The sequence below is a fragment of the Silene latifolia genome, chromosome 1 (genome assembly GCF_048544455.1).
Source record: "Silene latifolia isolate original U9 population chromosome 1, ASM4854445v1, whole genome shotgun sequence".
NCBI lineage: Eukaryota > Viridiplantae > Streptophyta > Magnoliopsida > Caryophyllales > Caryophyllaceae > Silene > Silene latifolia.
The window spans coordinates 158573117-158596125 of NC_133526.1; the positions used below are offsets into that span (position 1 = coordinate 158573117).

The 23009-nt window shown below is 38.9% G+C and overlaps 1 protein-coding gene across 1 annotated transcript; it reads left to right on the forward strand.

Moving 5' to 3' along the window:
* The first annotated feature begins 453 nt into the window (after positions 1–453).
* Positions 454–811, forward strand: LOC141607422 (uncharacterized). Its single transcript, XM_074426786.1, has 2 exons — positions 454–547; positions 627–811. The coding sequence occupies exons 1-2, from the start codon at positions 454–456 to the stop codon at positions 731–733; spliced, it is 201 nt and encodes a 66-aa protein (XP_074282887.1). The 3' UTR covers positions 734–811.
* Positions 812–23009: the final 22198 nt, after the last annotated feature.

A 23009-nucleotide genomic window follows, 5' to 3' on the forward strand; every position in this document is an offset into this window, starting at 1 on the left:
CAAAAAAAATCACAAATCTTCTCTAAAATCTCGCTAAAAATTTGCAAAAACCTAAACATTCAAAGACGATTTCAACTGCGTTTCAACATTCTACATTTATTCGTTCACTATATTCAATAATCTCACTAGAATTCTCTCAAAAATCGTTGAGGTACATTCGTTACTCGTTTTCTTTAATTTCTGAGATTTTATTTCAACTTATGTATTATTAAATTAATTATACTTGTTGATTTTGTTTGAAATTATTGTATGTATATGTTGAATTAGATGAATTTAATAGGATTAAATCAAAATGTCGAAAAATTATTATTTGTATCATCCAGAAATTTAATTAATTTCGAGCTTCATCACTCTCAAATTGTTAATCGAATCGTTTATTTACATCCTCATTTTTCCTATTTACCTTCAACTTTGCAATTTTTCGACACAATTTTTAGTGCGAATCTTACAACAATGGCAACGAAGTACATCGTCGAAGCACTCACCGGATCTTTTGTAATTGCTTATGTCTGCGATAATCTAATGTCTGATCAGAAGATTTTCGGAGGTAAACCCTAATTTTATGCAATTGTTTTGACGATTAAATGGCAATGTATATGGATGATCTGATATGAAATTGTGCATAGGAATGACGCAATCGACGGTGTCGAATAAGGAATTGTGGCCTGAAACGAACAAGGCATGGCTGAGAACTGCGGGTCCACCTGTTGTTATGAATCCTATCAGTCGTTAGAACTTCATCATTAAATCTAGTGATGATTCTTGATTGTGCTTCTGTGTTTTCGTTGTTATTGACATCGTTATAGTTTATTTTCGTAAATGAAAGCTAATTGAGTTAGCTTTCATTTCCATTTTGAGTCACACAATATAAGCTTCTAGGTTATGAGATATACTCATTTCTTTGCTGACTGACCTGTAGAGAAATCGTTCTGCGCATTCTACTTATAATGTCCATATTTACAGTTATAGAGCAGCTATGCACATGAATCTAAGTTCCAGATTTAGATGACACTTCAAACTTTCCAATGACATAATAATCATAGGATTTTAATGATTATAACTACTTATAAAGCCTTGAACTCAGTTTTGTAAACTGAAGATTACTGTACAATGTTGCATTCCAATTGTTCAGAATGTTTGGGTTGTCTCAAGGCCATTCGTATTAGCATGTAGTTCAGCGACCTTGCCCTTTAGCTCCTACTGTAGTTGTTAGCAGTATTAGAACCCGATAGAGTCTTATCACTGGACTTAAATTAACACAGGTTGAGGCGGATATGATATGTTCCCTAAGGTATGATTATCCCTTACAACGGAATGGAGTGTGCCAGTAACGTTGTTACTTTCAAGCGTCTATGTATGATGTTGTTAATTTCGATTTCAGGCATGTCCATTAACTGTCTCTACCTTGGTGCGCATCTTCTTGGCCAAGTCCCGCGAAGAAAGGACTGGTGTGGACTTGGATACACATTTCAATCAGGTTACCAACTATCATTTCTATGATAATGCTGCAATGCATTTTGATTGGACGACATTTAACTAAAATGTTATGGCAACATGGCGTGTTGAGCAGAGAACTAGACGATCAATTTTGTATCAGGTAAGAACTCTGAAATCCACATACCTTTGTTATCTATTATATTCAGTGTTTGAAATCAGTTTTATTTTTGTGTCATTCTAATATAATTAGAACTCAAAAATGGCTGGTTATTCGATTGATCTAACCACTGAGGGCCTTACGGGTTCCCTTCTTTGCTTATTGTTTGCTTCTAACTGCAATGTGAACTGAAGTGTTACTATTGCAGGAATATGTGACGAGTATTGCAGAAAACGGAGTGCAACCTGATCATGCTTTTCTAGGACAATTTGGAGTATGTTGGAGATACAGGATAACCCAAAGAGAATATGAACATATCCGATCCGGCAGGTTCCTCGTATTTGTCATTCACGGGAAGTATGTTTTATGCACTAAATAGGGGTGAAAATGAGACGGGCTATGTCGCCATTAAGTATGCCATTTAACGTGCCACACTCAGATTTTGTCAAAAATCACACCTTATACAAAATAATAGCACTATTTCACAAGTGCTTTAAATGACACTCCAATTTTGTGATACTATGAAACAATATCAGAACCATTAAAATAAAATACCACATGTTCTTAGAAACAATAACACAGTTTTGTTATTAATGTGTTAAACTTACTACTGACATTATGTTTTTGTTCTTTGTTTTCTTTTTTTTTTTTGCAGATTTATTCACTTGCGGATGTTGATTAAAAGCTTGTGTGCATGCTGAGAAAGTCTATATTACATCATCAACTTAGCAATTTTGTCTTTTTTTACTCATTATACGCACATATACAAATTCTTTTATGCTTAGATGTAATTCTAAATGGCAACAATTTTGTATTCTTTCTCCATTTTTGGTTAAGAATATCATAAAACTTCAGAATCAACAAGATTTGCCTTTTGTATTTTACAGTATCACACGTTATTGTAAACAATATCACACTTCATTTGAAACAATATCACCATTCTTCTGAAATAATATCATCACATCACGCTTAATTATAGACAATACTCCTTGTGTGATATTCTTATACAATATCACATGTGCTTATAAACAATATCACTCTGTATACAAAACAATATCAAGGTTAAAAGTATTTTAAAAGGAGTCTCCAATTTTGTGCTACTAAGAACCAAAATAATAACCAGGTATATAAAATACCACAAAACATTAGAAACAATATCACACTGTATGTAAAACAATATCACACTATATACAAAACAATATCATCGGATCACTCTTAATTGTAGACAATACCCCTTGTGTGATATTGTTATACAATATCACATGTACTTATAAACAGTATCACTCTGTATACTAAACAATATCACGGTTAGAAGTATTTTGAAAGGAGTCTCCAATTTTGTGCTACTATGAAACAATATCACAACCAGGTAAATAAATACCACAAGTCATTAGGAACAATATCGCACTGTATGTAAAACAATATCACACTATATATAAAACAATATTGAAGTAAAAAGGATTTTTAAATCCCTATCCACTTTTGTTATATGAGAAACAATATCTAGTACGCTTGTATCATTGTGTCTGCCTGCATTATATTCTAGATAACTAAGCTTCAAGCCAATACAAGAGAAACAGTGGCTAAACAACTTTCATTTTCACATTTGCTTGAGAAATTAATACATCTTAATATACATAATAGTGTGAAATACATATCTCAATCTGTACATCGAACAAAAAGAAAATGGAATGTATAGAACATCGGTAAAAGAAGCAATAACTTGGGTATTCAGTTGCACTATTCATCTAAACCCGCCTAAAGATAACTATTAACGCAACGAGTTGGTACATAACATGGTTAATTCTATTGTGCGTGCTTCAACTGTGATTTTGATGTTGTCTTGCTAACTTTAATCTGCAATAACAAGTTCAGAAAATTAAAAAATAAGGACATTAAAATTAGAGTTCATAGAATAGTCTTCTTTTTTTTTAACCAAAAGAAAAATGTTCCAATTATCAAAATCCGAGACAACACTAATGTGTATGTAAGTAGAAAATTAAAACCTGTCAAAAATAGTTTTGTTGATAAAGATGATATTTGAAGTAAGCATGTTTGTATTACTGTGCCTCTCTTGTTTGATCAGCCTGTGAATTTTCAAAATAAGAAATAGTAGACCAATTAAAAATTAGAACGATATACCTTTATCTTACAGATAAGCTAGTCAGTATAGCGATACAACCTTATACCATCTCACTTTACTAGACATAAAGTTGTAGTAAGGTATACATGAGTCCTGAACTAGCCTCCGCAATACAACCATAATGCTAAGCGGAAATCTGACTGACTTGTAGTTACTTTTCTAACAAGAGGGCATTATTATACTCAAAGATAAGACCAACTATAGGGATTTGAGATGTTAAATTCTTAAACAACACAAGAATGATATCACAAATGTCAAACAGGTTTTGTTGCACACCATCGAAGTCGCATTTGTCAAACACCAATCACTAGACCAAGAATATGGAACAACAAACCAACCAAAACACATCAGACCAGATATGCTGCACAACACAACAATCAACTTAAACATGGTCTTACCTAGTTTTGAACTAAAAAATCAATAGACGAAATATACAAGAGATTTGAGTAATATACCTATTAATAACCATCTTTATTCTTGGGATACTGATTCAAAAATCAAACTTCAATCTCGAATCACACATGAAATAATCAAACAGAAAAATGAAATACATGTATAACAAAGAATTACAGTATTCGTGTTATTCACTCAAAACAACCTATAGTATCAATTGATTAGATATAGCACAAGTAGCTGAATAAATTAATCGACAAAACCCTAATTTTTCCAATCTAATTCGTTGAATGAATAATCAATCTATACATAAAGATGAATATTTAAAATATCGAATCAACGAACCTCTATCACTGTGAAACCCAAATTGAGTAACTGAAAATCGAAGTTGAATCACCAGTGCGGTAGTGATTTATGGATAATTATCGATTAAAAAGGAAAAGAAATTAGAACAATACATCAATTAAATAATAAAAGAGGATAAAAAATACCTGACATTTCAAGTACTAGAAGAGATGAAATCAAATTTTATAGCTTGATTGAGAAGAAAAACAATTGATGTAGCAAGTTAGGTCATGAACTAAGAAGAGCGTTGTAGAAGGAGATGTGCACGGAAGAGAGAGAGAGATAGAGTAGAGAGAGAAAGTGAATGAACTAGAATGAAGGAATTACTGGTTATGATAGTATATATATAATAAGCTGTAAAATGATGCAAATACCCTTGCTAATCCGCGAATGATCTAAGTCGTTGATCTCTTAGATCTAACGGATGGTATTAATCCTCAATCCTCAAATATATGAGCCATACTTACATGATCCCATTCCTATATATATATATATATATATATATATATATATATATATATATATATATATATATATATATATATATATATATATATATATATATATATATAGTTGTTGTGGAAAGAAGTTAAGTTGAGCATGCGGGTAGCTAACGAGTCAGCATGACTCGATTGAGTGGGTGATACTCGATCGAGTAGGTAGGGCTCGATCGAGTGGGCATGACTCGGTCGAGTGGGGTATATGACGTTTTGGAGCAATTGCTGCTGTATTTGGATACTCGATCGAGTAAGTTGGGGACTCGATCGAGTAAGTGAGAGGCTCGATCGAGTGGGTTATGTGATGCTTTCTGGTCAGGTTCTGGATTCGAGGCACTCGATCGAGTAAGTGGGCAACTCGATCGAGTGGGGTGTGTTGCTCGGTCGAGTATGAGCTGATCAGGTCACATACGTGTTTCAGTTGTGGGATGTGTGTTTATGTTTACCTCTTCTCTTATATAGTTCAAAGATGCCGCCAAACATATCTGCCTTGTATGCTAGGGCTGAGTTGATGAGTATAGATGAGGTTGCTAAGATGCTTGAGCATCAAGACGCGCTTACGGACGCCTTAAAGAAGTTTGGGAAGGATAAAGAGGTTGGGTTAGACTTTGCTAAGAGGAGCATTAACATAGCTCATTTCAACCCAAAGGAGTATATGGGTACACGTGCGCTAATCTTGCTTGACAATTGGCATAGGGAGATGGAGACTATTCTGAATGTGGTTCACTGCCCTGAGGACTTTAAAGTGGAACAAGCTGCATTCTACTTGAGAGATGCGGCTGTTGAATGGTGGGATAAGGTAAGGGAGAGTGCCTTAGATCTGTATGTGAGACATGGGAAGTCAGTTATACCTTGGGGTGAGTTTAAGAGGGCTATGCGCCGAGAGTTTGTGCCGGAGCATGTTCGTAGTAAGCTGAGAGAGGAGTTTGGTGATTTCAAGATGACTCCGGATATAACTATGGTTGAGTACTATCATAAGTTTAATGAGAAGTATACGTATGCAGAGGATATGGGGTTGAACCAGGAGAACCTGGCGCTAAGATTTGAGAAGGGCTTGACCTATAAGATCATGGAGAAGCTACCAGTTGGAGTCCTTACCGATGTTAAGGAAGTGTATGAGTGAGTTAGGAGAGCTGAGAGATTGGTCGAAATGGCCAAGGAGAATAGGGAGAGAGGTCCCGAGAATAGGAAGGCTAAGAGTGAGGGTAGTGGTCAGTTCAGTTACAAGAGGGGCGGCCATAAACAAGCGAGGGCTTATTCGTCGGGATCGGGTTTTAGGGGTGGAGCTTAATATGGGCGTGGTTGAGGTGGTGGTAGTAGTAGCTGGGGTTTATCTTGCTATAATTATGGCGGTATAGGCCACAAGAGACATGAGTGCAACAGTGCTGTGGGAAGGGGTTTTCAGAGGCCATCACAGGGGAGTTTCTCTCAGGGTTCGTCTCAGAGTTATGCCAGCAACAGGCCGGCTGGGTCATGGAACAATCAGGGAGGTCAGAATAACAACAACGGTGGGGCTAACCGCAATGGCGGTAATTCTTATCAGAGACCGACAGCTAACAATTACCAGGGGTCGGCTGCCAAGCCGTCTACTTCTGCTAGTACTGTCCAGGGAGGTGAACAGAAGACCAGTGACAAGTTATTCATGATGGACAAAGATCACGGGTACTTTTCTTGTTAATGGTGTTTATACCTTTGTTTTATTTGATTCGGGGGCGTCACATTCTTTTGTATCATGGCGTCATGCTAAGCTTTTGGGTTTGGGAAAGTTTGAGTCTGTAAGAGATGAGGTTTTTATACCGTCGGGCAATTCTGTATCTTGTGAGAGGTTGTATAGAGGTATATCTATGATAGTTGGGCAGGTTGACCTTACAGTGGATTTGTTAGAGTTTCCTATGGATGGTTTTGAGATGATAGTTGGCATGGATTGGTTGGGTAAGTACAAGGCTAGAATAGATTATCACCAAAAGAGAGTCTCTTTGAGGGGTCCTAAGGGAGTTAGTGTGTCTTATCGTGGGTTTGTTGTCAAACCCAAAGTCAAAGTGATTGCAGCGGTGACATTGAAGTCTTATCTGAGGAAGGGGTGTCCTTTGATTCTATGCCATGTGAGAGACCATAGTAAGATGAGTTCGGCAACTGATCAGATAACAGTGGTGGGAGAGTTTCCAGATATTTTTCCGGAGCAGATACCTATGGACAGCGGGCCGCCCACGGGGGCGCTTGGTGAGAACGAAACAAGCGTTTGCATTTTGTATGGAGTCGCCACCAATTTTTATGCGAAATTGGAACCGTTCGAATACCTCGTGTCATGTCAAGACACAAAGTAGTGACATGAACACTAAGCAATCGTTACCCTTAGCATTCTATGTCTAGAATGACTCTCGTGGATGCCAATGAACACGGGTGCTCACGGAGATCTGGAGTAAGAGGTGAGGGTACGTATTAGGAAGCTCTTTTGATCGAACACCTAATCCCGCCCGCCTCGATAGCGGCCTCTACTAATGATTAGGGAAGTTATTCGTACTCGATATATTGTCGATTATATGCATGCAATGCAACATCCAAGTTTTAATCCTAGCATGTGAGAATTAATACTAAGTCGGTTGACACATAATTAGCATACAATTGGGTCGAAGTAGGATTTAATGCTCATTTACATGTGAAAACACACAAACAATAAAAGAAATACAATAATTATAAATTACAATAATGAAAATTACAATAATTACATTGGAATAGGCGATTTATGTCGAAAATACCTTTAAAACGGATAATTTGAGGAAAAGGAATAAAAGAATAAATTACGAACAAATCAGAAGGTGATAATACGGATAATAGCAGATTAATACGTAAATTAATTAGCTAAGTCAAGGCAGAAACGGAGTTCAGGGACAGAACTCAGCCAGGAACAGGCGAAGCAGAGCTGCGTCCTTTGGAATAGGCGCAGCAGACGCTGCGTCTGTTCCTTGGCTCAGTTCTGGCTGTGAAGCCGTGATTGCAAGCCGTTAATGTTAATTGGTGATTTTAATGATCGATTGATGATATTTACTCGGATGAAAGTGATTAACAGGTTATTTAACATATGAATGGGTCATGAAAGCAGTAAACATGAATGAGACGGATGCAAACGGATTAATTACATGATGGAATAATGATAGAAGTGAAAAATATTAATGAGTCCTACGAATTAAATTGACTAGCTACGTTAGATACAACGGATTAATGACGAATATGCGACGAACATGTGAATGCTATATCAAAGACGAATTCCAGAAACCCAATATGAACAAATTGAATCTCTACAACCCGGAATTGAATTTAATGACGAAAACCCGCAAATATTGGATTAATTGGGATTTAAGTCGGATTTATGACAATTAAAACATATTAAAGACGGTGATTAAAACATACATGTGGAATTATTATGATACTAAGACGAAGAATTAACAGACGAACAAGCAAAAGAAAGATTTTGAATACGAATTACAGAGGACAAACGAAGAAGAAAGGAAGCAGGAACTGCGGCAGCCTCATGAAGAGGCGCGGCGGAATAACGCGCTCCTTTCGAAGAGGCGCAGCAGTTGCTGCGTCCTTTCTCGACGGTTATCTACTGGAAATCCGCAAAACAGGTTTTAACAAAGGGTTTTAGAAATCGGTTTTAATGGTGTTTTCGACATAAACCTTACAATTGATGATACGAAAAGTAAAAGACAATAAACAAATAAGGATTATACACCCTCAGACTTACATGTTGACGAAACGAGAAGGACTAAGATATCGATTAGTGATGCTCGACACGAATGCAAAGAGAATGCCCTCGTAAGAGGAAAACGATTGATTAAATTAAGTTGATTAAGTGTAGTTGGTCAAATTGGTTGGTCATGCAATGGAGAGGCTGGTACCCGGAAAGATCCGAGCTTACGTGGTCGAAAGTTCAATCACGTAGGCGCCAATAAGTAAGAACAAAGTCTAGAATGCAAAGGGAGAAGAGAAGGGCGGACACTCGCGTGAGAAATATGAGGAACGAAAGCTCCTATTTATACTAATCACGTGAAGGAATTAGGGTTTCGGAGACTCTTTGGAAGTGAATCTCGGAAAGATATGAAAAAAGATACGAGAAACATGCGAGAAAGGGCACGGGAAGAGGCGCGCGACCATGCGTCTCTTGGAAGAGGCGCGAAGACTGCTTGCGTCTATTCCCGGAGGTTTCCTCTGGCAAGAAAGATTTCCGCGTTTGAGTTATGGTAGGACGGAAATAATTCGATTTCCTTAATATCTTATATGAATATTACGGGATATTATTTGCCAAAAGATAAAATTTGTGAAATATGGAATAGAAATGTCCTAACATTCCGAACATTCGACTCGGGATTTAACGGTTATCAGAAAATGGAGACGGTTTTAGGCCCGGACTCCGAATCTACTCTAATTACTGCCAAAACGACCGTATCGGGACGTAGATGACAACTAAGAGGTCGACATTAATATTTGAGCAATCACTTGACGATAATCTTACGAACTGTCACAAATCGTTCCGCGTATCAAACATGCGGCCCAATCATCACCGGGTGGTTTGCGGGAGGTGCAGAAATGAGGTATCTACAATACAAGGTTTGCCACCGAAGAGGGATATAGATTTCAGTGTGGAGCTGAAACCGGGGACGAGACCCATCTCTAAGGTGTTGTACCGCATAGGTCCTAAGGAGTTGGAGGAGCTGAAGAAACAGTTGGATGATTTGATAGATAAGGGGTACATTAGACCTAGTGTATCGTCGTGGGGAGCACCAGTTCTGTTTGTGAAAAAGAAAGATGGGAGTTTGAGGTTGTGCATCGACTATAGAGAGCTGAACAGGATTACAGTGAAGAATAGGTATCCTTTGCCAAGGATAGATGATCTGTTTGACCAGTTGAGTGGGGCAGGAGTCTTTTCAAAGATTGATTTGAGATCAGGTTACCATCAGGTGAGGATTCAGGATGAGGACATACCAAAGATAGTTTTTCGATCGAGGTATGGTCACTATGAGTATGTGGTGATGCCGTTTGTTGTTTAATGCACCAGCAGTATTTATGGATTTGATGAACCGGGTCTTCAGTCAGTTTTTGAATCGGTTTGTGGTGGTGTTCATAGATGATATCTTATTCTATTCCAAGACTAAGGAGTGTAGACACCTCGTTTCTGCACCTCCCGCAAACCACCCGGTGATGATTGGGCCGCATGTTTGGTACGCGGAACGATTTATGACAGTTCGTAAGTTTATCGTCAAGTGATAGCTCAAACACTTGTGTCTACCTCTTAATTGTCATCTACGTGCAGATACGGTCATTTTGGCAGTAATTAGAGTACATTTGGAGTCCGGGTCAAAAAACCGTCTTCATTTCCTAAAACCGTCAAATCCCGAGTTAAAGCAATGTGTTTGTCTACTTAAGGTTAGGATGTCATAAAATGTTGAGATTATATCTCATTTTGAGTCCCATGTCACGTCATTAGGCTAAACTTAAAAGTTTACGTTACAAAATGTGCATTTCATTTAGTTAAAATGATAACCCGACCTTTAGGCCCATTTTACGAGGTGTTAACGACCTTTTTTGGGTTAGGCCTATTTCACAGAAAGTTCTAGATCTTTCTTTTAGCTTTCCAACGCCACCGAAATCACCTTATTCCGAGTCTTGTAGAGAAAGTTATGCCTAAAATACGACAGGCTGTCAAACGCGCATTCTTGCGCAGGAGGAACCCGCTGAGGAAAGGACGCAGCAAGTGCTGCGCCTCTTCCAAGGGACGCAGCACCTGCTGCGCCTTTTCCTCTAGGTTTTCTTTTTGTCCAAGTTTCCGTGTTTAACCTAAGTCGGTTATATCCGGATCTTTCCTTCCGTATCCTACTCTTACCATAATTCCTCCGCGTGATTAGTATAAATAGAGACCTTCGGTCTCACATATTTCTCACGCGAGTGTCCGCCCTTCTCTTCTCCCTTTGCATTCTAGACCACGTTCTTACTTTTTGGCGTCTACGTGCTTGAACTTTCGACCACGTAAGCTCGGATCCTTCCGAGTACCAGCCTCGTTTTGCATGACCGACCAATTTGACCAACTCCACTACACCATAATCAATTAATCAATTCAATTTGCTTTTAAATCCTTTTTCAAGGGCACTTTCATATTTGCATTATAGATCGAGTCGAGTTACCACTAAAAACCGATTTAGTTAAATCTCGCGACGCTAACATGTAAGTCTGAGGGTGTAAAATCCCAATTTTATTTAATGTATTTTATTTAATGTATTTATTTTCTGTATTATAATTAATGTAAGAATTTATGTCATAAGCATGCTCGAAACTGTCTTTTAAAACCCTTTTTAACGGAAGTAACACGATCGACGTGGGAAGGATCGCATCAATCGATGCGCCTTACGAAAGGGCGCGACATCTCGCTGCGCCTCTTCCAAGGGTCGCTTTCGATTGATGCACTTCTTCTTCTTCCTCGGGTTTTTGTTCCTTTCGTCTTTTATTTTTCTTTCTTCGTTCTTTCCCTTATTTCACCTAGTAATTTTCAAATTAGTTTTTATGAATCCATTTCAATAATTTTCTACTTAAATCCTTTATAATTAATATTTGTGGGTTTTCGTCACAAATTCAAACTCGGATTTTAGAGACTCGATTCGTTCATATCAAATCCCTTGATTTCGTCTTTGATACATGTTTTAAATCTGTTTTCTTCATCAATTCGTAATCTTTTGTTTCCACCATTAACTTCAAGTTTGTAAATAAATCAATTCCAACATCGTAAATAATATCTAACTTATAATAATTCGTTTTAAATTGTTTTCTTTCACTTCATGACAATCCCAGATGCATGTAAATCAATTAATCACTTCTACTCGAGTTACCAATCAATAAATCAATGTAAATTAACCGACGAACATTAAAAAACCGCGAGTCTGACTTTCACAGTCAGAACCCAACTCAAGAACAGACGCAGGAAGTGCTGCGCCTCTTCCAGAGGACGCAGCAGATGCTGCGCTTGTTCTGAGGTGGTTTCTGCCTCTGAATTCTTCTCGTTTTGACGTAGGGTTTCTAATTAGGATTTTAATTAACCATTATTCTTATTATCACCATAATTCGACATATTTTCCAAATTTCCAAATTTTCCTTTTTTTCCTTTTTTTCCAAATTTCCATAATTTCTATATTTTCCATAATTTCCATATTTTCCATATTTTCCAAATTTCCAAATTTTCTATATTTTCCAAATTTCCATAATTTCCATATTTTCCTTATTTTCCCAAATTTTCCTTTTCTTCATATTTTCCTTATTTTCCAAATTTTCCTTTTCTTCAAATATCCTTATTTTCCAGTTTTCCTAATTTAAATCAATTTCCAATTTCCTTATTTTTTCCAATTTTCTAATTTTTATTTATTCTTTTATTTTATTTGTAAAACTCTTTTGGGCATATTTATGGCGTAAATTCAAGTTTATCAATTGTAATTTATTTCTTTATTTCGTATTCGTATTTATTATGTATGATTTATTTACTTGGCATTCACATGTAATTAATCTAACATTCACTTCGACCCCAATTTATGTGCTAATTACTTGTTCACCGAATTAGTCCAATTCTTCACATGTTAGGATTAATCTAATGAATGTTGCATTGCATGCATATAAATCGACAATATATCGAGTATGGACAATTTTCCCTAATCATTAGTAGAGGCCGCTATCGAGGCGGGCGGGATTAGGTGTTCGATCAAAAGAGCTTCCTAATACGTACCCTCACCTCTTACTCCAGATCTCTGTGAACATCCGTATTCATTGGCATCCACGAGAGTCATTTTAGACATAGAATGCTAAGGGTAACGAGTTCTTGGTGTTCATGTCACTACTTTGTGTCTTGACATGGCACGAGGTATTCGAACGGTTTCCAATTTTCCACAATAAATTGGTGGCGACTCCACAAATGCAAACGCTTGTCCCAAGCGCCCCCGTGGGCCCGCGTCCATAGTTTGGCGACTCCGCTGGGGATAATACACTTACGTGTAGCCAAAAGGGTGAAACTTGAACAAGGTTAGGGAATAGTTTGTACAAGACAATTGTCGGTTTTCATAACTCGGTCTTCCTAGATCGTTTCATTCGGCCTTCCTAGGCCCAACCCAACCCATTCGACCAATCGTCCCGTCTAGACGGTCCAAATTCTTATTTGGGCCTAAGAATGGATAGCGATTGACGTCAACCATACCATGGTACTTACTCTTATTTGTATCAAGGACTTTCACTACTCGAGGAAATGGACTAGGAATCGGCCTTACTCCTATTTGGTACGAGCCTCTCCACAGACCCCGGGTTTGATTGTTCGGTATGGCAACCCACCCTTTAAACCAAAACCCTTCTAAATGCACTCAGCATCCCGTTATAATGCCTGTTTGAATGATTGTATCATATGTGATCACCACTTTCTAAACAAAACCATGACGAATTTTGTAAAATCAAAACCTCTTTTAAAAATGTAAAGTTTTTCAAAAAAGCCAAATTTAGCGCAAAACCAGTCGAAACTCTGTCCATATGTCGAGTCAAACTTCGGGCCTCAAACCCATTTCAAAAAAAAAAACAACAAAAAAAAAGAACAAATAAAAAGTCCGAAAAAAAAAACCAAAATATTTTTCAAATCATGTAAATGTGTAAATACAATTGGGCTAAGTTATAGTCAGAGTTCAAACCGATTATGTCCTAGTCGGAACTCTGTCGAGTCATAAACTCGTCTTCCTTTACATTTTGGGTCTTTTCAAAATTCAAGTCAAGTCCTAAGGCATCACGCCATCATTTTGGACCCCCTACCCCAATTCAATTAGGAGCTAAACATTTCCACACCTCGACTCACACACTCGAGGCTAACACATCGAGTCATTCCAATATCCGTTTCTTGAATTCTCCTAATGACACGTTCGGGACACACATACCCGAACCTCGAGTCAAGTCTGTCTTAAACACACAAATTAGAATCAACACGTGTCATCAATCCCGTCAATAAGGTCAATCGTATAAGGGTCACTCCGTCAAAGTCAACACTCGAGTCTAAATTATAGTCAAGCACCGTGAATTCAAACACGAGAAGTCGCTCACGACATTTCACGAATTCACAAGTCAAGTCTAGATTTGTCATCTTGTCCCTTCTTTTGTTTGTTGCCTTAGTATGCGTGATCCCATGTCAAATTGAGTTGTAATGCGCGTCATTTCTGTCGAGTAGGAATCCATCAAGTTCTATCACTCAACAAAGTCATGAAGCAGATCAAGCCACCATTACCGTGTCTGTCCAAGATGTTTATGTCATGGTCTTGCGAGTTCAAGCTACAGTGGAAAATTTGAGCATTCGCGTCCTCACCCTCGAGAATAGAATGGTGGAAAAGAACACACCACCTAGAGAAACCTCTAGTCTAAGTCGTCCAAAGCTTACCTCTTGCAATAACCATCGTCCTAGAAAACCGAAAACAACTGAAAGGAAACCTGGGAGGCATCAAAGGGTGCTTACCGATTTAGGCATGTCTTATGCCGATGCTTTGAAGATACTTTATTCCCAAGGCAAGCTACATCCAATAGGACCGACTCCGGATCCACCTTTAGAGAAACAGATGAACCTCTAGAATGGCAACAAATACTGCTTTTATCACCAAGGTAGAGGCTATGATATTGAAGAGTGTTTTCTCTTGAAACACACCATCCAAGATATGATCGAAGAGGGCAAGCTTCCTAAGCCACCTTTTGTCGGGCAATCCAAGAAAATCAACCCTTTTAGGTCTAATATCATTAAACATGACGAAGAATCATCTCTAGACTGTTCTCATCTCCTCAATCCTCGTGACGATGAAGAAATCAATGTCCTCGAAGATGACGATATCCAAAGTGAAATGCTCATGCTTTCCATTGCCTTCAACAACAAATTTTCCAAAATAGAGGGAGCTATTGATAGTCTAAACTCTCGACTTTCCAGCATGGAGAATCAATTTGCTGAAATGGGTAAGAATCTTGATGCCCAACTTCTCAAAATGAAAAGTGTCCAGACAAACCCTCAACTTGACAGTCCTAAGGAGAAAGCAATAGGCGGGCAATCCATTCCTAGTTCTTCTCATCCAAGAATCAAAATCAACAAAGGCAACCTCATGGACCCTTCGTCAAAGAAACCTAACAACCCTCCAAGGTCATTTACAAAGGCTTCCGAAAATAAGGGCACACCTCCTAGGAAGTTTACCAGCATTGGTACTACATACACCGATGCCCTTCAGAGACTCATGAAACAACGAATGTTGAAGCCTATAGGACCTACGCCCGAACCAGAAAAGAAATCCAAGTTCTGGGATGAGAATTCGTACTGCAAATACCATAGAGGCAAAGGGCATGATACAGAGAAATGTTACAAATTAAAACATGTCATTCAGGATATGAGTGAAAACTGGAAGTTGTCCCTCTCAACTTTTAACCCACAAGGTAGCTTAGGCAATCCTCATGGATATACCACTTATCAAGAAACTCTTCTTGACTGTTATCCTTCCAATGTTCCCAATGATGAGGATGAGGTGCTCAAATGGGTGAATGCTCAAAGACATATGCCGCAGCCAATTGCTGGAAGAGAAAATGCTCAAGCGTGGGCCGATGATTACGAGTCTAGATCTAAGATCCCGTCAAAGTCTAGATCCGAGTCCGAGTCCTAGGCTTTCTTTCCCCAATTGTTCTAGTGTCTTTCTTTGTGACAACCTGGGGGCTGTCCTACGAGTCACATGTCTTCTCGAGTCTATGTTAAATACATTCATTATCCATTTCAATAAAAATACAATTTTCACTCCACATATTCTATCCTATCTCTTCCTTTACCATTTCCTGTGACAATAAGAATTGATTTGAGGCATTTTTTAAAATGAACAACAACATATACCAAGTCAATGTGAGTGCACTTAAATGATGTTCCGTTCTATGTTGTAGAGGACCTAAACTCCGTGTTCTTTCTTTACCTATTCCATGTATGGCAATAGAAACCTTGCTATAACCCCAGTTTAGGACGAGCCTATCTCAAGAGATTCTAGGACGAATTCAGACCATCTCCCTTATTAACGATCCATGACGGAAGGCAAGCCCATCCTCCACAATAAACAACCCGTGTTTACTAAAGACCAACCTGTTTCACACCAAAGGTGCTAGTCTGACCCAAATACATGGTAGCAAGCAAATCCAAGGCGATACGAGCCATGATCAAAGACAAAGGCTCAATCAAGAGAAATGACCGAAATCAATATCCAAGGCCGCAATTATGCCCGAAATCCAAGACAAATGAGTTAAAAGAAGAAGGCTCAATCAAGCAAGTCAAGTCAATATCCAAAGATAACGTTACCTTCAAAAACTGAATCAAAAATCTGAGCAAGAAGCCGAGATATATTCTAGACCAAGAATCTGAGTTTGAATCGAGAACAAGCCTGAAATCAAATACGAAATACTGTTGAAGTCTAAAAAGAATCAAGACACCAATGAAGATGGTTAGCTAGCAACTCACTTAGCCTTTCACACATCACACACCCTAAGTCCTTCTCGAGACCGTTACCAGGGAGATAGTCAGGAATTTTGAGAATCCTCTCAAGCTCGTCAAGTATACCTACCCTTTAGGGCCAAGACATGGAAATTTGAACCCACGTCATTTTAACCTACCTATATGTGCTCAGGCATCAAGCCAAGAGACTCCATTTCCAAGCCACATTACAAGCCTTAACCCCATCAAGCCTTAACACCACAAAATCAAGCTCCAAAGATTTGTTCATCAAAGCCTCTTATGTCCGAGCTCCACTTTCCAAATATCCAAACCAGTTTCACCTTGACCCAGACACAGAGTCTTCAAATACTTAGCTACCTAGGACGGGACATACCCATATTCATCCTTAGGGTCCACTAGGTGCGCTCACACGACAAGGAAATTTTTACAAACTTAGTTATACCTCTTTGGTCTATGATCAGAGGGAGTTATCTCAAATCGATTCTTCGAGTCACCAAAGGAATATTACCCTTGTGACCCATGCACTTTAAGGCCCTAACAACATAGCTTAGGCACACACTTGAACTACGAGCATGGTTTGATTTCACCTTTTCAGGTGGATACGTAGGCAGTCCTTTCTTACACAAGAAGCATACAACCACAACACCCAAACAAAATTAACCAAACCTCAGAACTACGATCTGGTTTGATTTCACTTCATGTGAATACGTAGGCAGTCCTCAAAGACACAATCATCACAACTATAAGCTTCCAACCTCAATTATTAGTCAACCACCTAAATTATCAACCATCACAATTTTCAGCCTTCCAACCTCAATTAACATCCCTTCCACAACCAACACCTCTATACTGGGGGCTCCTTATTGTCGCCTAGCCTCTTTTTTTTTACCAAATTCCAGAGCCATCTTCTCATCCTGGGGGCTTCTCTTCCGAGATGCCACCCTTCCTTTATTCCTATCTTATTTTAAGCCAAGCTAGTACTCTGTCCGGACAATGACAAAGATCTTAGATCAATTATCCAAGTCATCGTGCCTCAAGAGGGGTCTCTTTTACAGCAAGTGACAACAAAACATGCCCAAGTAGACAGCTGTTACACGGCTCATGCCTTGCATTTATATGCCTTCATCATTCTTGCGATTCTTCTACCTTTGGAACTAATACGCGTTGTCACCCACACTTGGCTAGGGGTTGCGTATGCTTAAACAAAGTCTGTCAAAGTCATCCCTGTGTCGCGTCAAAACTAAGTTAGTGTCGCGTCAGTCAAACCTAAGTCTGCATTTCGCGTCGTGTCCTAGTAGGTCTGTGTCATGTCAAGTCCTATGTATAAAGCCCATTAAATATGCATAACGCATTACAAACGACAAATTTCTTTGAACAAGTTTTAAACGACTTTTAAAAAGAAACAACTTTTGCAAAGCCTACGTGTTTTCTCATTCGAGGTCCATGTGATAATTGCTTACGTGCATATATTAGATTGCATTCCTGTGTGGCTACTAACCATGCAGGTAAGTATCAGAAGCAGTACTTTATCAAGACCTCGCTTGCCACAACAAGCGAATATTCTTTGACAGGTGTTTCGACACACCTCTATTCTGTTCCCTCAGCGAGAGTACACGGATACACATTCCCTCTCGAGACATGGAGATCAAGTCCCGATTATGTTCCCCCAACGAGAGTACACGGATAGACATTCCCTCTTGAGACATGGAGATCAGTTCCCGATTATGTTCCCCCAGCGAGAGTTCACGGACATACAATCATCCCTCTCAATACGTGGCAACATCAACCCCAAGACTTATCGAAGTTTGTTTGAAGACGACCCAAGCAGATTTCCCCAGCAGTTCCTGACTACGTCCTGCTACCCTAAACATTTTTGTTTCCTCACAGAGTTCGACAAAGGTGTCATTCTCCAGAAGTTCCCAAACCGGTAGAGTTCTTACACTCGAGCCTTAGTTACCCCTTAGTTTGAAATTATATTCGGGCCTCCTTCCCATTGATGCTTTCCTTTAGGGTCCCACACCCTAGCACAATCCTTACTTATCTTTTAGGTCTTACCCTTAGCTCCTACGCTTACCCTTAGCTCCTATGCACCTCCGGAAGCATCTCGAAAAGAAGTATCAGGTATGGTCTCTTCTTATAGCTGGCGAGCTTCCTTACGTAGTCTAATAGACTCTAAACGACCCTCCCCGATAGTCGACAGACTCTAAAATGTTCCCGACGGCAGGTCCTCGGTTCAGACCCCTTGAACCGCCTCGCGTCGTCATAGTCGTCAGGTTGTAATCTTCTATTGACCTGATGGCTATACTTTGACTTTCGCCTTGTCCAAGCCTCAATCAAAGTGGGGGCTCTGTAGACACCTCGTTTCTGCACCTCCCGCAAACCACCCGGTGATGATTGGGCCGCATGTTTGGTACGCGGAACGATTTGTGACAGTTCGTAATTTTATCGTCAAGTGATAGCTCAAACACTTGTGTCTACCTCTTACTTGTCATCTACGTGCCGATACGATCGTTTTGGCAGTAATTAGAGTACATTTGGAGTCCGGGTCCAAAAACCGTCTTCATTTCCTAAAACCGTCAAATCCCGAGTTAAAGCAATGTGCTTGTCTACCTAAGGTTAGGATGTCATAAAATTTTGAGATTATATCTCATTTTGAGTCCCATGTCACGTCATTAGGCTAAACTTAAAAGTTTACGTTACAAAATGTGCATTTCATTTAGTTAAAATGATAACCCGACCTTTAGGCCCATTTTACGAGGTGTTAACGACTTTTTTGGGTCAGGCCTATTTCACAGAAAGTTCTAGATCTTTCTTTTAGCTTTCCATCGCAACCGAAATCACCTTATTCCGAATCTTGTAGAGAAAGTTATGCCTAAAATACGACAAGCTGTCAAACGCGCTTTCTTGCGCAGGAGGAACCCGCTGAAGAAAGGACGCAGCAAGTGCTGCGCCTCTTCCAAGAGACGCAGCACCTGCTGCGCCTTTTCCTCTAGGTTTACTTTTTGTCCAAGTTTCCGTGTTTAACCTAAGTCGGTTATTTCCGGATCTTTCCTTCCGTATCCTACTCTTACCATAATTCCTCCGCGTGATTAGTAAAAATAGAGACCTTCGGTCTCACATATTTCTCACGCGAGTGTCCGCCCTTCTCTTCTCCCTTTGCATTCTAGACCACGTTCTTACTTTTTGGCGTCTACGTGCTTGAACTTTCGACCACGTAAGCTCGGATCCTTCCGAGTACCAGCCTCGTTTTGCATGACCGACCAATTTGACCAACTCCACTACACCATAATCAATTAATCAATTCAATTTGCTTTTAAATCCTTTTTCAAGGGCACTTTCATATTTGCATTATAGATCGAGTCGAGTTACCACTAAAAACCGATTTAGTTAAATCTCGCGACGCTAACATGTAAGTCTGAGGGTGTAAAATCCCAATTTTATTTAATGTATTTTATTTAATATATTTATTTTCTGTATTATAATTAATGTAAGAATTTATGTCATAAGCATGCTCAAAACTGTCTTTTAAAACCCTTTTTAACGGAAGTAACACAGATCTGACGTGGGGAAGAATCGCATCAACGATGCGCCTTCGAAAAGGGGCGCAAAGATCTCGCCGCGCCTCTTCCAGGGGGCCGCTTTCGATTGATGCACTTCTTCTTCTTCCTCGGGTTTTTGTTCCTTTCGTCTTTTATTTTTCTTTCTTCGTTCTTTCCCTTATTTCACCTAGTAATTTTCAAATTAGTTTTTATGAATCCATTTCAATAATTTTCGACTTAAATCCCTTATAATTAATATTTGTGGGTTTTCGTCACAAATTCAAACTCGGATTTTAGAGACTCGATTCGTTCATATCAAGTCCCTTGATTTCGTCTTTGATACATGTTTTAAATCTGTTTTCTTCATCAATTCGTAATCTTTTGTTTCCACCATTAACTTCAAGTTTGTAAATAAATCAATTCCAACATCGTAAATAATATCTAACTTATAATAATTCGTTTTAAATTGTTTTCTTTCACTTCATGACAATCCCAGATGCATGTAAATCAATTAATCACTTCTACTCGAGTTACCAATCAATAAATCAATGTAAATTAACCGACGAACATTAAAAAACCGCGAGTCTGACTTTCACAGTCAGAACCCAACTCAAGAACAGACGCAGGAAGTGTTGCGCCTCTTCCAGAGGACGCAGCAGATGCTGCGCTTGTTCTGAGGTGGTTTCTGCCTCTGAACTCTTCTCGTGTTGACGTAGGGTTTCTAATTAGGATTTTAATTAACCATTATTCTTATTATCACCATAATTCGACATATTTTCTAAATTTCCAAATTTTCCTTATTTTCCTTATTTTCCAAATTTCCATAATTTCCATATTTTCCATAATTTCCATATTTTCCATATTTTCATATTTTCTATATTTTCCAAATTTCCATAATTTCCATATTTTCCATAATTTCCATATTTTCCTTATTTTCCCAAATTTTCCTTTTCTTCATATTTTCCTTATTTTCCAAATTTTCCTTTTCTTCAAATTTCCTTATTTTCCAGTTTTCCTAATTTAAATCAATTTCCAATTACCTTATTTTTTCCAATTTTCTAATTTTCATTTATTCTTTTATTTTATTTCTAAAACTCTTTTGGGCATGTTTATGGCGTAAATTTAAGTTTATCAATTGTAATTTATTTCTTTATTTCGTATTCGTATTTATTATGTATGATTTATTTACTTGGCATTCACATGTAATTAATCTAACATTCACTTCGACCCCAATTTATGTGCTAATTACTTGTTCACCGACTTAGTCCAATTCTTCACATGTTAGGATTAATCTAATGAATGTTGCATTGCATGCATATAAATCGACAATATATCGAGTATGGACAATTTTCCCTAATCATTAGTAGAGGCCGCTATCGAGGCGGGCGGGATTAGGTGTTCGATCAAAAGAGCTTCCTAATACGTACCCTCACCTCTTACTCCAGATCTCTGTGAACATCCGTGTTCATTGGCATCCACGAGAGTCATTCTAAACATAGAATGCTAAGGGTAACGAGTTCTTGGTGTTCATGTCACTACTTTGTGTCTTGACATGGCACGAGGTATTCGAACGGTTTCCAATTTTCCACAATAAATTGGTGGCGACTCCACAAATGCAAACCGTGGGCCCGCGTCCACAAGGAGGAGCATGAGGAACACTTGAGGTTAGTATTACAAACTTTGCGTGACAATCAGCTGTATGCAAAGTTGTCTAAGTGTGAGTTCTGGCTCGAGGAAGTTGCCTTTTTGGGGCATGTGATTTCCAAGGATGGTGTAGATGTGGATCCAACGAACATAGAGGCAGTGTCTAAGTGGGAATCACCGAAGAATGTGGCAGAGATCAGGAGTTTCTTGGGTTTGGCAGGGTACTATCGTCGGTTTGTAAAAGATTTTTCCAAGATAGTCGAACCTATGACAACGTTGATGAGAAAAGAGAACGGGTTTCATTGGGACGAAAGTTGTGAGACGGCGTTCCAAACATTAAAGGAGCGTTTGACCACAGCTCCAGTCTTAGCATTACCTGAAGGGTGTGAGAACTTTGAGGTATATACAGATGCTTCAAAGAATGGATTGGGATATGTGTTGATGCAGAATGGGAAAGTAATTGCCTATGCTTCTAGAGTTCTAGGAAATTAAAGCCTTATGAGGAGAACAATCCGACACATGATATAGAGTTGGGTGCAGTTGTATTTGCTCTCAAGATTTGGAGGCATTATCTTTATGGGGCGACCTTTAAGATGTTTTCAGATCACAAGAGTTTCAAGTACATCTTCACTCAAAAGGAGATGAACATGAGACAGAGGAGGTGGATAGAGCTGATAGGGGATTATGACATGGATATTATATACCTTGATGGGAAAGCAAATGTGGTTGCTGATACGTTGAGCAGAAAGAGTGTGCATTCTCTATGCACAGCTATGTCTTTGATGAGATTGAGAGATAAGGTGGGGAAGATGAGGATACATGTGATACAGAAAGGGATGCTAGAGGGGACTTGATAGTGGAGCCGGATCTTTATGATGACATTCGCATGAAATAGGCTTTGGATCCTAAGATTGAGGAGTGGCGAGCTGGGGTAGAGAAAGGGACAGTGTCTCGGTTCTCTATTCATACAGATGGCAGTGTGAGGTTTGATGGGAGATGGTGTGTTCCTAGTGATGAGGAGTTGAAAAAGATAATCATGACAGAGGCTCATTGCACACCATATTCGGTACATCCAGGAGGTGACAAGTTATATAAAGATTTGAAAAAGACTTTCTGGTGGCCTGGGATGAAGAAGGAAACAGCTGAGTTTGTGGCTCGATGTTTAATATGTCAGAGGATTAAAGGAGAGCAACGACGACCACAAGGTAAGATTCAGTCTCTTGAAGTACCTGAGTGAAAATGGGAATCTATCTCTATGGACTTTATAGTGCGTTTACCGAGGAGTCAACAGGGTAACAACATGATATAGGTGATAGTTGACCGTTTGACTAAGTTA

Bases quoted from the DNA above. Each gene is read 5' to 3' on its own strand.
- LOC141607422 (XM_074426786.1), top strand. From the start codon at position 454: ATGGCAACGAAGTACATCGTCGAAGCACTCACCGGATCTTTTGTAATT. The intron at 548-626 runs GTAAACCCTAAT...AATTGTGCATAG, and splicing joins TGATCAGAAGATTTTCGGAG to GAATGACGCAATCGACGGTG.